This window comes from Columba livia, chromosome 2 (assembly GCF_036013475.1).
Source record: "Columba livia isolate bColLiv1 breed racing homer chromosome 2, bColLiv1.pat.W.v2, whole genome shotgun sequence".
NCBI classification, from domain to species: domain Eukaryota; kingdom Metazoa; phylum Chordata; class Aves; order Columbiformes; family Columbidae; genus Columba; species Columba livia.
In genome coordinates, this window is record NC_088603.1 from 14,794,174 (window position 1) to 14,809,576 (window position 15,403).

General features: G+C 38.7%; 1 protein-coding gene across 4 annotated transcripts in view; it reads right to left on the reverse strand.

Annotated features, from left to right (window-relative positions):
• Nucleotides 1–182: 182 nt before the first annotated feature.
• CCNY (cyclin Y) overlaps nt 183–15,403 on the reverse strand; it is a 124,334-nt gene continuing 109,113 nt past the window's right edge. For all 4 annotated transcript variants that reach the window (XM_065055119.1, XM_065055120.1, XM_065055122.1 and 1 more), the window contains 3 exons: nt 13,691–13,857; nt 8,947–9,109; nt 183–2,893 (listed from right to left, as the gene is read on the reverse strand). In XM_065055119.1, coding sequence (XP_064911191.1) covers nt 2,777–2,893; nt 8,947–9,109; nt 13,691–13,857 — 447 coding nt within the window. In that variant the 3' untranslated portion in view covers nt 183–2,776. The remainder of the gene's footprint in view (nt 2,894–8,946; nt 9,110–13,690; nt 13,858–15,403) is intronic.

The window sequence follows — 15,403 nt, forward strand, 5'->3', positions numbered from 1 at the left end:
TCCAGAAAACATTTACAGCAAATTTAGTTTCAGGTTCTGAAATGAAAACCACAATGTATTTGTGCTGTTAATTAAGACACTATTTGGTTTTCCTCCCTTCTCACAGCCCAGGTGATTCTCTAACCTTGCAATGGCATTTTCCATACAGTAATGCTTAAAAAACTACACTAAACACAACATAATCCTAAATAATAATTCATTTTTAATTACATGGTATAGAATGTCCTGCGAACAAAAGACACTCATTGAGATTTACTGACAAGTACAGTATTTTTTGGCAGCCCTGGAACAAAACAGAAGAAAAGCAAAGAATTATCCTATAACCATGAGGGAAAGAAACATCCATCTAAACGCTGAGGAGTCATACGGCAAAACTTAAACTGAAGAAAAAATCCACACTTACAGCAGATTTTGTTTTTAATTCTTAGTGCAAGAAACATAACCAAGTTAATCACAGAATCAGTACTAGTTAGGAATATGGAAAATTCTCCTATACAGAGGTAGAGTCCAGTGCACAAGGCTAAAACGATATTCAATAGTCTAAACAAGACTGAGCCAGGTTTTACGGAATCCACTTTTTAAAGTATCAGACTGTATGTACATACATACAATAAATAGACTATACAATCTTTAAAGTAGTTTAATAAACTTCACAAAAATTATAGTAGATGCATTGAGATCTTTACATAATCCAAAGTTCATATCTCTATCACCCAGAAATGGATAAAACCAATATTCCTGATATCAAGTTAAATGGAAAATAGTTTAGCAAAGTGTTGATAAATCAAAATATTTTACATATTTTAAAGCCTAAATTTATGCTTATAAAGATGAATCTCAAATGCTCTGAAAATGTTCTTTTTGATACTATCTGTAAAGAGGTTTCAAATGCTGTCATCTGCATTTGTATTCTTATAAACACTTTCCTTACATTCCATGTTCAAGGGAAAAATGGAGGTGGAGACTCACAGTTCTGACGCATTGGCACAACAAGAAGTGATGAGAATTAGATTCTTTTAAAGGCCCAAAGGACCTCAGGAGAATTTATGGACAAAAGCTTCATGTCTCAAACTACACAAATCACATCGGCAAGTGAAAACTGTTTGGTGTTACCACGTCAATCCCGCCAGCGCCCGCGGGCGTCCGACCAGCCCTACGCTGAGCTCGGGGCCCCAAGGTTTGCTACAAGCCCATAGGGCTTAATAAAACAAATATGGAATCTTTATGGTTTACCACAGTAGTGCATAAATCAGGGATGTCTCTTGCCATTCATTTCAGCGATAGTCGCAAAGAAAGGATTTCAGGGAACTGAGAGTTTTCAGCCATATCTTTCTAAACTGTGCAAAAAAAATGGGGGAAAAAAAAATCACCCTGGGGCATTATAAAGTAAATATGCTTATACCGACATGTTATTTTCTATAAAAGGTTCTTACAAATTCCAAGGGGGCAACAGCCACAGTAAGAGGGAATCAGTAACAACAACAGAAGAGCTTGATAAAATGATGTTCACAGTTCAGTTACTTCTAATTTCTATAAGCACCTATGCTGAAAAACATGAGGGTTTTTATTTTAGCTTTGAAATTGAATCTACTTGTGACAAATACCTTGTTAAGATTCCCATTCTGCTCTTCTACAGGCCTTCTCACTGGAACATTTTTTTTTATATTATTTTTTATTTTATACAAACAGACTCACTTTGATTTAAAGTAAACATACAAAAATTGAGAATATTGCTTGCAACAATGGAGCTGGAGGTGAAGGAATGAACTAGTCAGGCCATTAAAAAAAAAAGAAAATGAATTCTGCTAAACTTCTAATGCTATGAAAATCTGCAAAAAGGATCACAAGATCTGTTGCAAATGTCAGAGATTTGGCCCAAGTCTTATCATCATCATCTAAATACTTTAATAACTGTATCTTTATATTAAGGAAAAATAAATGATTCCAAGAACTCAGGAAGGCACACACACCCAAGTATACTATAAATAAAACACATCATGAAATTATGAAGATCTTCTGATCCCTGTACACACTTTTGGTTCAGCACTATGGTCAAGTTCTCTCTTTTGAAATACAATAAAAGGCATACAAGAAATATAACATATGCATAATAATTATGAAGAATGATGCTAATAAGACAGCTTACAGAGAAAAGTGCAGTGAAAAAACCCAACACTATTTATTCAGGGGCTTGTGCTACTGTAAATACAGACTTCGTATTTGCTGCTGTGCAAAGGGACAAATTTATCCTGGGAAGCAGCAATGAGGAATGCAAAAAAACAACAAAAAATAAAAAGGATATTAAGAGAAACCTTTAAGATGGAACCTTCCCAACTTCATTCCTCTCGTGCACAGTCATCTGACTACACGGATTGTTTTCATGCTGCCATTTCTCTTCATGAGTACGGCATATTAGAAAACAGCACAGTTCTTAAATATTTTTCTGCCTCTACTTTATTTTTCTGTTTCTTCTTCCAAGCACCTGATTGGCTCTTTCCTCATAAAAAGGGTAAAGCTGTTAGTGAAAGTGAGAAAAAATTGTTGCCCATCTTCTCTCCCGAACACTGATTTCTCCATTTCTCCTTCCACTGGGTATTTACTCGTGTGCTACACAATGGGGAGGCACTGTAAAGGCAGCTGGACAGATTTAAAAATTAAAAAAAAATCAAAAGTCTTTTTTGTTTGTTTGTTTTTTAAATCACCCCCACCCCCAGCCCACCCCCAAAAAATGGATGGATGAAACAGTACGTCCATAGGAATATTCCAGTCTCCTCTGTTAGGAGATAATAGCAGGGGACCATCTAACCACAGTCAGATTGTCAGCACTGACTGACCGTTTCTTTGCAGCTTTCCTGAAGTCCTTATATTTATCTTCACACAAGCGGGAAATGGCCTGTAAGACAAAAGAATGAAACAACATCAGTTGCATTGGCCACAGCTGTACAGGTAAAATGGAATTAAACATGAATTTCTACATAGAGGTAGAATTACAAAAAGTCACTTCACTAAGCAAAACATGTGAAGAGCTTTTCACATAGAAATGTTAAAAACCTTCCGAAGAGAGAGACAAAGATCATTCAAATGTCAACTCCTACTATACTACACTGGAGTTAATGTTTTATGATTCTTCTACTGTTCTTAGCCAAGTTTAAGCCAAATCTTTGTTATGGACCTCACATGCACAAATTTATTGTGCCCTAAAATAACACGTCTAGTAGAGCTCATATGGTTGGGACAGGCCACAGTTGGCATCAGTAGGGATGTTAACCCTGGTGTTAGACCCACAGAACCGCAGAGACAGCTCAACGCAAGGAGCCCTCAAGGTCAGATTATAAAATAAGATGAACTAAACCAGTATTTTTATTTACCGAGGAATGCTTTTAAGTGATGTCTTAAGATAGGATGTTTTTTAATAAGAAGTACTGTACAAACAAAACCAGTACAAGTGTTTGATTATAAAACAAGACATTACAAATAAACAGCCTGACTCCACTGACCATCTTTCTCTTTCTTGATGTGTACTCTCAGAGCACATCAAGTTGCAGTAAGTGATGAAGAGCCCTTTGATTTCACCAGCCCTGCAAAGACCAGAGTCAGGTACGACAGAAGCAAACAACTTGGGCTTCTGAGAGCAAGTTCAATAATGCTTTGGTCAAGGAAGCCACAAAACATGGCTAAATTAAAATAAAAAATAACAAACACACACACAAAACCCCACCATCACCACCACCAGCAAACCAATTGCTACTTTATATAAGAAAACTAAATTTCCTTTTGTTGAGACCATTCTTGAACCAAGTTTACTTCCTTGGTGCAGATGAAGAACACAACAGAATAAAATAACACAAATATTCCTGTTGCTTTGCAGATCATAACTTAACTCACTTAAAACTGCTTAACAACATTTTATTTAGTTTAACCAGGAAGTCAATGAACTAAGAAAGTTTACGCAATTCAATCAGATTTAAAATCCAATAGATGAAAAGCGTTCAATCACGGAATAACGTGCCAAGGCACGGCTTGGCCAACAGGTACAGTGAGGTGAAGCTCAGCGTCTTTCAGCTGCCAAAATCAGGCTGTTACCTTTGGCACCAAACAGCCAGAGAATGTATAGAGTTCAAAATTGCCTGTTTCACAGGAAAATTTCTGTTCTGGCCGTTGGTCAGACAAAGAATTTTGCTTGGGAGTGGCACTTCTCATTTGGCACCTCTAGTCTCTGGTGATTAATCATATAGATAAGGAACACATGGACTGCTGTTTGAAGCAGTACTCTGTCTACAGATGCCTCTTCATTTACAAATAATTTGCAAAATTAACATTTGGAGCTTGTTTGACAAGTTAGTGAGTCCATTTTAGCATCACATATGGGGAAACAAGACAAGAGCAGAAAATTATAAATATTTATTACTGTCCTTCAGTTAAAATAAATCCAAATAACTTACAAACATGTCATCTGATATTTCTGTTTCTTTTATTGCTAGAAAAAGAAACAATTTTTTGACAGTTGTAAGGTACCATTTCTCCTATGAAACCAAAGCATTCTTAAAAACAGCAACACTATTCAATCACATGGATGTTGAACTTGATTGTAATATCTGTCATCAGCTGGAAAAATGCACACATGTATGTTCTCCCATTATATATATATGCATACAGAACTAGAAGTCAGTTCCTCTGCTGAGTTATATGACTGTAGATGAGACTTTGCCAGTGGTGAAGGGTGCAGGTCAGGAGAAAGGAGAGAAAGGCCGTAGTAGTAGTAACATGAATTTTGGCTGCATGCACAGGTTTGTGGAGGGCAGGACGGCAGCAGTCTGGGCATGGCTTCACTGCTGGGAATGCACAAAGGCCGGCAACTGTCAGTGCTGCAACACCCCAGAAAATGGACAGAGAGCTTAGCAGGGACAGACAGCACTAAGTCTGGAAGGGTTATATATATGGAAAATGGAAGAAAAAAAAAATCACTAGAACAACTAGAGAGGTTGTGATGATGGAAAACGCTTAAATGTTAACAGGGTCACACCTCTGGGATAATGCAAGTGTGTATGGGCCGATCAGTGATGATCACTGGTGTACATACCCTTATAGTTGCTGCTTGTTGCCACTTAAGTTTTGAACCACCTCAAGTACTCCCTGAGCACCACATAAATTTCAAACCTGCTATTTCCATTCTACAATACGGCAAAGGTATCTGGTATCAGAAACAGTGTGTGGCTTCTGTCAGCACTAGTGTGGCCTGCAGGACCAGGGCAGTGATCGTCCCCCTGTACTGGGCACTGGTGAGGCCACACCTTGAATCCTGTGTTCAGTTTTGGGTCCCTCACTCCAGAAAAGACATCGAGGAGCTGGAGAGAGTTCAGTGAAGGGCAACGAAGCCGGGGAAGGGTCTGGAGCACAAGTGTGATGAGGAACAGCTGAGGGAACTGGGGCTGTTCAGCCTGGAGAAAAGGAGGCTGAGGGGAGACCTTATCTCTGTCTGCATCTACCTGAAAGGAGGTTGTAGCATGGAGGGGGTTGGTCTCTGCTTCCAAGTAGCAAGTGATAGGACAAGAGGAAACAGCCTCAAGTTGTACCAGGGGAGGTCCAGATTGGATATTAGGAAAACTGCCCAGGGAAGTGCTTGAGTCACCGTACCCGGAGGTGTTTATAAGACACGCAGATGAGGTTCTTGGGCACACTGTTTAGTGCCAGCGCTAGGTTAACAGTCAGGCTTGATGATCTTGAGCTTCTCTTCTGACAAAAATGATTCTATGATTCTGTGATGGGGGTTATCCTTAATTTATACAGAATGAAAAGAAGAGCAGTCGGGTTACTCCTGACAGCAGAGGAGTTTAGCTCTGTCTTCACTTCTTGGCTAAGAGGGTTCTGAACACAGAAAACATGAAGGATCACAATCAATCACTGCGACAGCGGGAAGCTGGAGAGATATAAAGACACTGCTTGTTACTTATATCTTTTTCTCCTCTTCTTTGTCTGATCTATGGGACTGCACCTCTTCAGGGGCAAGAAAATACAGCACATAGTTCAAAGGGTTTGAACCATGTGCTCAAGCACTGTCCTAATAAAGAAAAGCTCAGACAACATACAGTCAGTTAAACTGGGAGTGCACTAACAAATGCTCTTACAAAATCTAGCCTTGAAACAAGCACAGTGCTGAGATCACAGCAGAAAGTGGGTAGGCATGTTTTGAGGACTTACCCCAAAGAGCAGAATCTGACTTATATTCAGCTCAGTACACGGAAGAATAACCAGGTGCAAGAGTAGGAAATTGTGAAATATCTAACAACCTTCTCAGCAGAAGAATCTCCCATATTAGAAAATAGTTTCTCAGGAGAAGCAAAGGAAGCCTTAACATTTGACATAATTAAAAGGAAGGAGAAAACACACTACAACATATGCTGGTTTGAAAAAACAGCTTTGGCAGGTGGACAAACTGGATGATCTAATGAAAGGTTATTTGCCATTTTTAATTTGCATTATTCCATACAATGGGGAAAAAAAAAGAAAGAGGGGTCATGAAAATGGTTTCTGGCTACTAGGTAGACTGATATAACAAATTCAGTACACTTTTAGGCCACAGGGTGATGTAAAGTAAGAAAAAATTACTTTCATATAGCAATTTAAAGGACAAAGGTTCTTCTTAGGTGTCATTTGTGGGAACATTATATATGGAAAAACATCCACTAGAGATGCTCCAGAAAGTTATATCTTTTTTACAAGTCCTACAACCTCTTACAACACCTCAAACCTGATGCATCTTGTCCAGCATTTCCATTTGATGAGGAATGGTATTTACTAGCCTTGTCTTTGGTCTTCTTGGTGTTGGGTTTTTGTTTGTTTGTTTTTACCACAGGTATGGCAACCTCACGATATCTGCAGACATAGCGATGCAGATTCTGCCATGCCGTATCTAATGTTCCTGCTTCACATTCATAAAATAGCTTGAAAACATAAAAGTAGCAAAAATGTTTTATAATATAGCCATTTTTCTATGCAAGAGTTTTCGTGGTTTCAAACGTCAGTAAATAAGTTGTTTAAAATCTCAGGACTGAGCAAGGTCCCTTCCATTTACCAGACAAGGCAAATCCTTCCACTGCACATTTACACTCACTACGAGTCTGTTATCCTTCATCACAGACTGCAGCTTTTCTCTCAGGATCAAAGCTACCACAGCCTATGTGGTACTACATCTCCTCCACTTGACAAGCCCAGCAACTGTTTTAAAAACAGAGAGCTCTGGGCTGAACAGCACACGAGAGACCTAGAAAAGTGCTGCAAATGCATTTTGATAACTCTTGGCAAGCGAAATGCTTAAGTGTGCTCAAGGAACTAGGCTATAAATTATGCTGTCAACCAGTTTCAAGGGCACGCTAATGACAACCAAGAACTGCCAGGGAACGAGGCAGTTCCCATCATGTCCCCTTCATTCTGGCTACAGAACAGGGGCAAGGAGCTGGTGGACCAGGCTGGTTCCACGGCAGCTCCTGTTCCCCGCAGACATCTGCAGCACAAAGCATCCCCAACACGGGCAAGTTTTTATTAAAATGGATTTATCAAAAAAAATATATTCCATTATTTTAAAATATGCCTTCTCTTTAGTTAGTAAAGAAGAACCACCAGTATTTTCTGGGTATTCACAGTCATATCCTGTTTTCTTCTAAGGTTTTAGGAGCTATCGCCGTTACCTTCATTTGTAACCTGCTATTGTACATTGTGTGCAACATAGACTAACAGTGCGGGGAAAAACTGTGTACTAAATTATCTTTAAAAAGTAATTAGCTCAATTTTAGTTTATGTAAAATAACTTATTAACAAGACCCATTATCTAAGTAACTTAGTAAACTATCTCTTTTAAGATTACAATCCAAATGAATTTTCATTTTTAGAAATTGTCTTCAATAGAAACAAAATCTGACGCAAATTTACATCACACTCCATACACAGAATTAAGATACATTCTTATTAGAACTACCTGTGAAATTTAGAAATAATATCTAGAAAGAATGAGAAATACAACTTCAGTGAAATCTGCTTGGATTCTTTCTCAAACATTTTCTGTTCCCATTACAGTCACAAACAAGCCAATTAATCTTCCCACACACCATTTCCCCCCACAAAAACTTGTATAGTGCTGCCTGCCTGTTTTATAGAAGCACTATGAGTTTCAGAACATGCAAAGCTCACATCTGGTGCAAGCTGTTATACAATCAAAGACATGCAATGTTAAAAGCAGTTAGCATCTAACAACAAATTTCAAAATTAGTAACAAAATGTGTACACACTCATGCAATAATGCCCTTATTTCAAAAAGTCATATATGAAAGCTTGGGAAAAATAGATTCCAGACTTGCAAAGTGCGCACAATTGTCAAGGTTATTTAAATTCCTCCTGTGTGTGAATTCATAGTGCCCTGCATTTCACAGGTCCAGAACACCCAATATTGTGTTTTCTGTACATGGTATATTCAGGTCTCATAAGCATTCATGATTTATTCACTAAAGACGTGTGCTCATTTCTGTTTTCCCATTACTGAGAAAAACACGATGGAAGACAACAGACTTGGATCCACGTGAAGTGGAGCAATAGCAAATAACAAGCACGTGGAATAGTTATTTTCAGCAATATTTGTTAATATTCTGTCCTTCAGGCAGATAATGAGTTTTAAGAAACCAAATGAAAACACAAAAACAAGGCCAATTCAGACAACTGGAACTGAAAAAGAAATAGAAAGCAAGACACGGTATGAAGAAAATTGGGCCAAAAAGCTGTCTTCACGTCCATGAATACCCAAACCACAAAGTAGTTATGGAAATCAGGGCACATGATATTTATGTTCTAACTTCAGATGGGAATATTTGGGAAGAGAAGGGAAGGGAGAAACAACATAAAAATTCCAAATCCCCACATATATTAAACTCTGAGCAACCTAAAAAGAAAGTGTCTTACCTCAAGTTTATATGCCCTGTCCCTGCTGAGGGGCTCCAAAGGAAAACTCAAGTTATTCGCTTCTGCCAGGGAACGCAAATCAAAATAATACTTGGCATAAACACTGGAGGGAACATTAATATTGAACTGCAACAGCTCAAGAAACTGGCGTTCCAGCTCATTCCTGTAGAAAGAAGACAAACGTGAAAATATATTTCAGACTCCGCATTCTGAATGTAATTTACTTTAAATTGCAAATGGTATAAACCAAGTTCCTTTCTTATTCTTGCCAGATGCAATTATCCTAGCCTAAGGTTTGACCTAGTCTACCAAGTGCTATCAGTGTACGTATACCAGCGAGGAATACGAAAGACGCTGCCCCTTGCAGCTGCTACTGCAATGCCCACCAAACCATGACACAAACTTCTGCTAGCGGAAGGGCACCTTTATCAGTTCAGCTAATACAATGTGGGAAAGAAAAGCTAGCAGGAAAACAATTTTCTTGTAGTTTCTGCTGTACCTCCACTAGGTGGATCTGCACACACAGCTATGCAAATGCAAAATGCAAACGTGCCCTAAATTTGTCACACATCTCTCATAAATGCTGCAAACTACTCTTAACACCTAAATTACCAAAGAACTTATTTACTCTCTTCAGCCTTTCATAATCAATCATTTAAAACTAGTCATGGGAAACCTGAATTTTTCAGCATACTGTCTTATCTTTCTTTATAAACAGAATGAAGCAATTTTTCCATAGGACGTGCAATCAAAATTCACAGTGGTGATCATTTGTTTTTCAGTACCTAAAACAAATGACACTGTCAAAACAGCTGATAGGAGCAGAGGTTCTATTTGAGCTCCCACCCTGTGAAAACTTTGGTTACCTATACTAGTACATTAAGAAGTATGTTAAGAAATATGCAAACCAACGAAGTTAAGGACTGAAAATTTTCATAAATTGCATGGTAACCAGACATCCTACATAATACTTATGCAGGGACACATGATAGATTCAAAACAGTGATTTCAAGACATGAGAAATAAAAAAATAAATGGGTGGTAAGAGCTGCATGTTTACTGAAGACTATATGGACCACACAGCTGTGTTACCAGCAGGTATTGACTATGACATTGCATTCAAGCTACTTTTTGAGTGCGGTGTGAGTGTGCAAAGGATGTGCAGGCAGCTGGCAACAGACAAGGAAGGATCTGAGGATAAGCAGTGGTACTGGTACAGTAGTTTTTCAACCCTGAATGATTTTTCTTCTTGTCACTCTACTCTTACATCACTAACATCATAATCAGTGTCTTTCCTTACCTTCACTCTCTCTCTCTGCCAAAATTCTCTGTTTACATAATTACAAATATTAGTTAACAATAAAAGACTATCCAAAAGACAGATATGGACTCCTTGGAATGAATTCACACTGTGGAAGATTCTATCTTTTAAACAATAAAAACGAAAATTACATTTTAAGATGTCTATCAATAAACAAAGTAGATTATTTCCAAATGTCCTTTTATCCTGCCACCATTTTACTTTCTGCAAGCTAAGCCTAAAGATCTAGGTTAAAGGATCATATAAAGCCTATTTTAATGCAGAAAGACATTGTCTGTACCTCTTTTGAAGAGTACTGCCTCAGATTCTTACTATCCTCTAGATCTCAGATTTGAAGTTTAGATCAGCAGACAAACTACAGCTGAGAAAGAACTAAAAAAATACAGCTGTTTCTTACTTGAACTAACATAACTTAACTAACCACGATACCCTCCTTCCCCCATACATCTACATTAGACTGCTTTAGCATCTGCTTTCCTGTGGCCACCCCTCAGATTCACACAGAAACTCAAGGTGATGCTACACACACGACCACAGACACAGCTACCGAGTCCTCTGGTAGCTTTTAGACACAGCTCAATGTAGTGCTGGTGACTTATAAAACCCTGAAAGGCCTGCACTGCTTATGCTGAATGATTCACAGCAGTTGAAGATTTTGATCTAGAGCTTTTCTGCTTTATTAATATAAACAATGAAAGGCCCTGTCTTGCACAGAGCTAGGCACTTAAAAATCATAATACTGTACTGTCCTAACTACCTGAAAAATAAGAAAAAAAAAATCCATCACACTAGGGATAGGAGGAAAAAAATACTGGAAAAACAGGCAACAGGAATATAAACATCAGGTCAACAAGCATCAAAATCTTCGCTGAAGGATTGACAAGAAGCTCCAAACACAAAGCCAGATTACCAAGAACCACACAGAGAGCAGAGGGCCCCCCAAAGGTTTCTGGAGTTTCTGAGAACTCTGAACAGGTTAAGAAGCTACGAACTTTGAGGACAAGGCCTCAGAGCTTGGCTAAGGAATCCACAGTGCAGAAAGCAGGCTGGTGTTACATGGGAGCACAGGCCTGCCACGTGAGCCATGGTGTTACACAGCTCAAGTGCAACTGCTAACAGCAGCACCATCGTATGTGTTTGTCAAAAACAATAACCTCTTTTCTTTTTGTTTCCATTCACACTATCACAGTTTGCCTCATCGCCTGCCTTCAAAAAAAAACCCCAAAAAACCAAAAAGCTCTGAGAATCAGCAATTTCAAAACTCGTATTTATAACCATTCCTGATTAACACTGTCATGTGCTTCAAGCTGTTGAGCACTCCAGCTCATGTCCCAGCTTCAGAAACACTTTAAAAGCCCTCAGATTTGCCTTGAAGAAGGGAGGCAGGCCCTTACTGCCACCGAACACCCAAAAGCGCAAGATCAAGGGAAGAGTAGCTTCGCAAATATCACTCAAGAAACACTCAAAACAGTCAAGGAAGCGTTATCAAATTATTCTGCATGGAATAATACTGGACAAAGAAAGGTGAAGGGCCTGATTTCAGCTTCTTGCCCCTCTTAGCCCCACTTTTATTTTGGAAATCTCGTTCTGTCTGGGTTACATTGGAAAATAAGTCCTTAAAGTAGCTTATATGTTTTAAAACAGATACTGAAATGGCATTATGTGGTATTTCCCATTTCTATTTTGAAACGAGAGTTTTTCCCCAAACTAATGAAAGTAAGTCCGGCATACCACAGCCACGCAAGCTTTGTGTTTTTCACTTTGACTCAGGAAAAAACACCTTATAACAAATTGCTTGTTGATACAGATTTAGAGATAACTTTCCTAATACTTGAGCAATGACAGCTACTCACAATTTATAAGTCTTATCTAGTAGTGTATGACCATGCCTAATTTAAAGCCATCAGCTGACTCCTAACACTCGACCTTTCCCTTACAGATCATTTTTAGACCAGCTATAAATCTGACAAACGGTGAGCTATAAAGAAACTAAATTAGGGCCACTTTAGCAAAAACGCTTGGCCTTTCACTGCTTTGAGACTGCAAACTGAGATTCAAAAAAACATTCTGTCTTTGTAAACATTTCTTCTCATCTACTTCCCTTCTTCCTTTTTCCCTCCTCCCAGAGTGCTTATGCACTGCAAACTCTTGTCAGTGGCTGCCATCCTGATTTAAGTGAGTTAAAGCAGAGACAAGTCTATATACTTCTCATTACAGACACTGAGCTTGGCTTAGAAGAGCTCTGAAACACACAGATACTGTACTAAAACATCTTTCTAATAATTCGATTGTTATTAGTTCTTATAAAAATGGGGTGCACCAGTAGACTGAAAAGGTGACTCTCTGAATGCATGAGCCGCAGGGGCTGGACAAGGTGCTGGGCCATCTTGTCCAGACTGGGCTTTTGCCAAGGTTGGACCAGATGACCCTTGCGGTCGCTTCCAACCTGGTGTTCTGTGATTCTATGAGGCACCTGGCCCCTCTGGCCCCATCCCAGCACCAATCCCAGCTGTGGCCCTTCCAGCACGGCTCTCCCATACACAGCAGCTCCGGCAAGGGAACCGTGGAAAGTGTGCGTGGGATGTGATCCAGCCCTGGACACACAGATGATGAAAACCCTGGGCACTTCAGCCAATACACGTAATATCTGCTAATCAACCAAACAAAAAACAAAAACACTCAACTATTTAGTGAAATGAGCATTCATTTTAGTATTTGTAAACATTAAAATCTTAATTGTGGTTATTCTTACTACAGTTTATTACTGTTGGACTTTGGTTTTAATATGACTCAGGAGCGTCCAGCCAGATATCACAACTCTCTATCCTGTTACAATATGCACTTCTCATGAATACCATCAGATAAAAAAAGATGAAAAACGGAAATTTCTCTTTGCAAGTAAAAGTCTTAGATTTTTAACATCTTTTAAATGACCTCAGCAGAATACAAAGGGAGGAAAAGAAAAAAAAAGCCCCAAAACACTTATTTTGAATAATAGCAATAAATAAGTGGATGATCATCTTAGGGTCATTAGGGTCACAACATTATTTTTTCCTGCCTTACATGTTGGTTTACTGTCTGCACAGAGAACTAGCATGACACTCAATGTTGTTGAAGTGAATACATGCAGGCTCACTGGATGTGGGGGTTGTTTGTCAAGTCATACATTTAAATATTCTGCAGGTCTGTTTTCACCACCATGCATGATCATCCAGCGGCACAATATACTCCAACCAGAAAAAAATAATGTATGTCTTCTATGTAAGCAACTGTCAAGTAGACTTCATGCCATCTATTAGCATCCACCATGTTTAGATACAACGCAGAAACACAAACTTTATGTAATTTATGAGAGAATTTCCCATCCCCCTCATATACACAGATCTTGGCATTCATAGACAAAGATAAACATACTGCACTCACATGTCTTCGACCGTGATATCTTTCAGGATCTGGCAGTAATCCACGTTCCACACTGCCTGGTCATCCCAAACTTTGGATGCCAGCAGAATTGCACCCAGTACAATTCGCTTCCAGTTTGCTGGACAAATATCTATCTCTGCGTAAGTTAAAAGTCTTTCAAGGTATACCTGTGGAAGCACATTAAAATCAAGACTTAATCTATTTTGCTATTAAGTAGAAATTAAAAAGAAAATTGTTCTCATAAACTCATTCCAGAAATTTCAAAACCATAATCTGCTCTCAAGAAGATTCTTTTATAAAAGCTGTAGATTTAAATATACACATTTATGCCAAGCTCAAGACTGGATGTAATAAATTCATATTTTAGTTGGCCTTTGCCTTCTGATCATATTAACAGAAACAAACTTCTAATTTTTCTGTTTGTTGCTAATATAGCCACATGTTGGAATTAATTCAAATGATAGCTTAAATAATTAAATTAATAATGTAAACAAATGAAATGCTAATTACTAACGAGGAAAGCAAGGGTATGCTATCAATAAGAGTTACTAGCTATCATACAAACAACTATAGCTGTAATTTATGGGTAATTTATCAGATATGGCATCACGTCACACAGGGCCCCTCTGGCGAGCCTGTGTGAAGAGGTTCTATAGACACCTATAGCGTGGACAGAAGAACAGTCACCAGAGACACAGCAGGTTGAACAGACAGGAAAGTACATGCTAAGAAGGTAATTAATTCGTAATGGTGGAGGATCTACAAGAACTGGTAAGCTCAGGACACCAGAGTCTGGCCCAACCTGCCCAAGGCTACCAGCACAGCCCAGACCTCAGCCCAGAGGGTGGTGGCTACAACTTGCCAAGACTACAGGGTTATATGAGCACATCTGATGAAACAAGGGACTCTGGAGGGACTTTCTGTACACCTACCAAGGAGCTGCTGGGGTGGGGAGTGCAGTATGACCCCCTGTTTCCAAACACAGAGTTAGGTTGGCTCCCCCAACTGATGCTCCAGCCACCATGGGGGAATGCATGAGGGATCCACAGGACCAAGTAAGTAAACACGCTGTATGAACAGTTACCTGCTATCGGTAACAGCAACTCAATTACATCAATAATAACAGACTGATAAACAAAATGCATTTTAAGAAATACCAGTTGTGGGTAATCTGTGTGGCTACCTACTCCCTGTTAGGGAAAGGGAAATCACAATTACGAATATTTACCTGTGAGATAAACAAAACTGAATACTCTGCAATCCAAAACATTTAAACAGTTTATGTATTAGTTGAGCAGACACAATAAATCTCCTGCAGATTGATTAAATTAATGCTTATTGTCACCTAATCAAAGAATACCCAAACAATAGCTAGTATCTATGAAAAAATACCCAAAGAATAGCTAATACATAAAAAAAAAAAAATCAAACAAATACCCGAAAAACAGCTAGTACATCAAAAATTCAATGCTGGTAAGGACTTGAGGGAATGGGGAAAGGGTGACCTTACGGGGGAACTTTAAAAGCCAGAACAGCTCATCGGTGCTTTCTACAAGGATTTGCATTCATACAAGCACACAGAGCTCCTGTGGTGATCTGTGCTTCTTGAAAGGTCTAGTATTAGTAGAAAATATGATTCAATTAAGAATAAAATAATAATTAATAGCTTTTGAATCCCATGTATTTTTATGGATGCACAATAACATCAAGGCC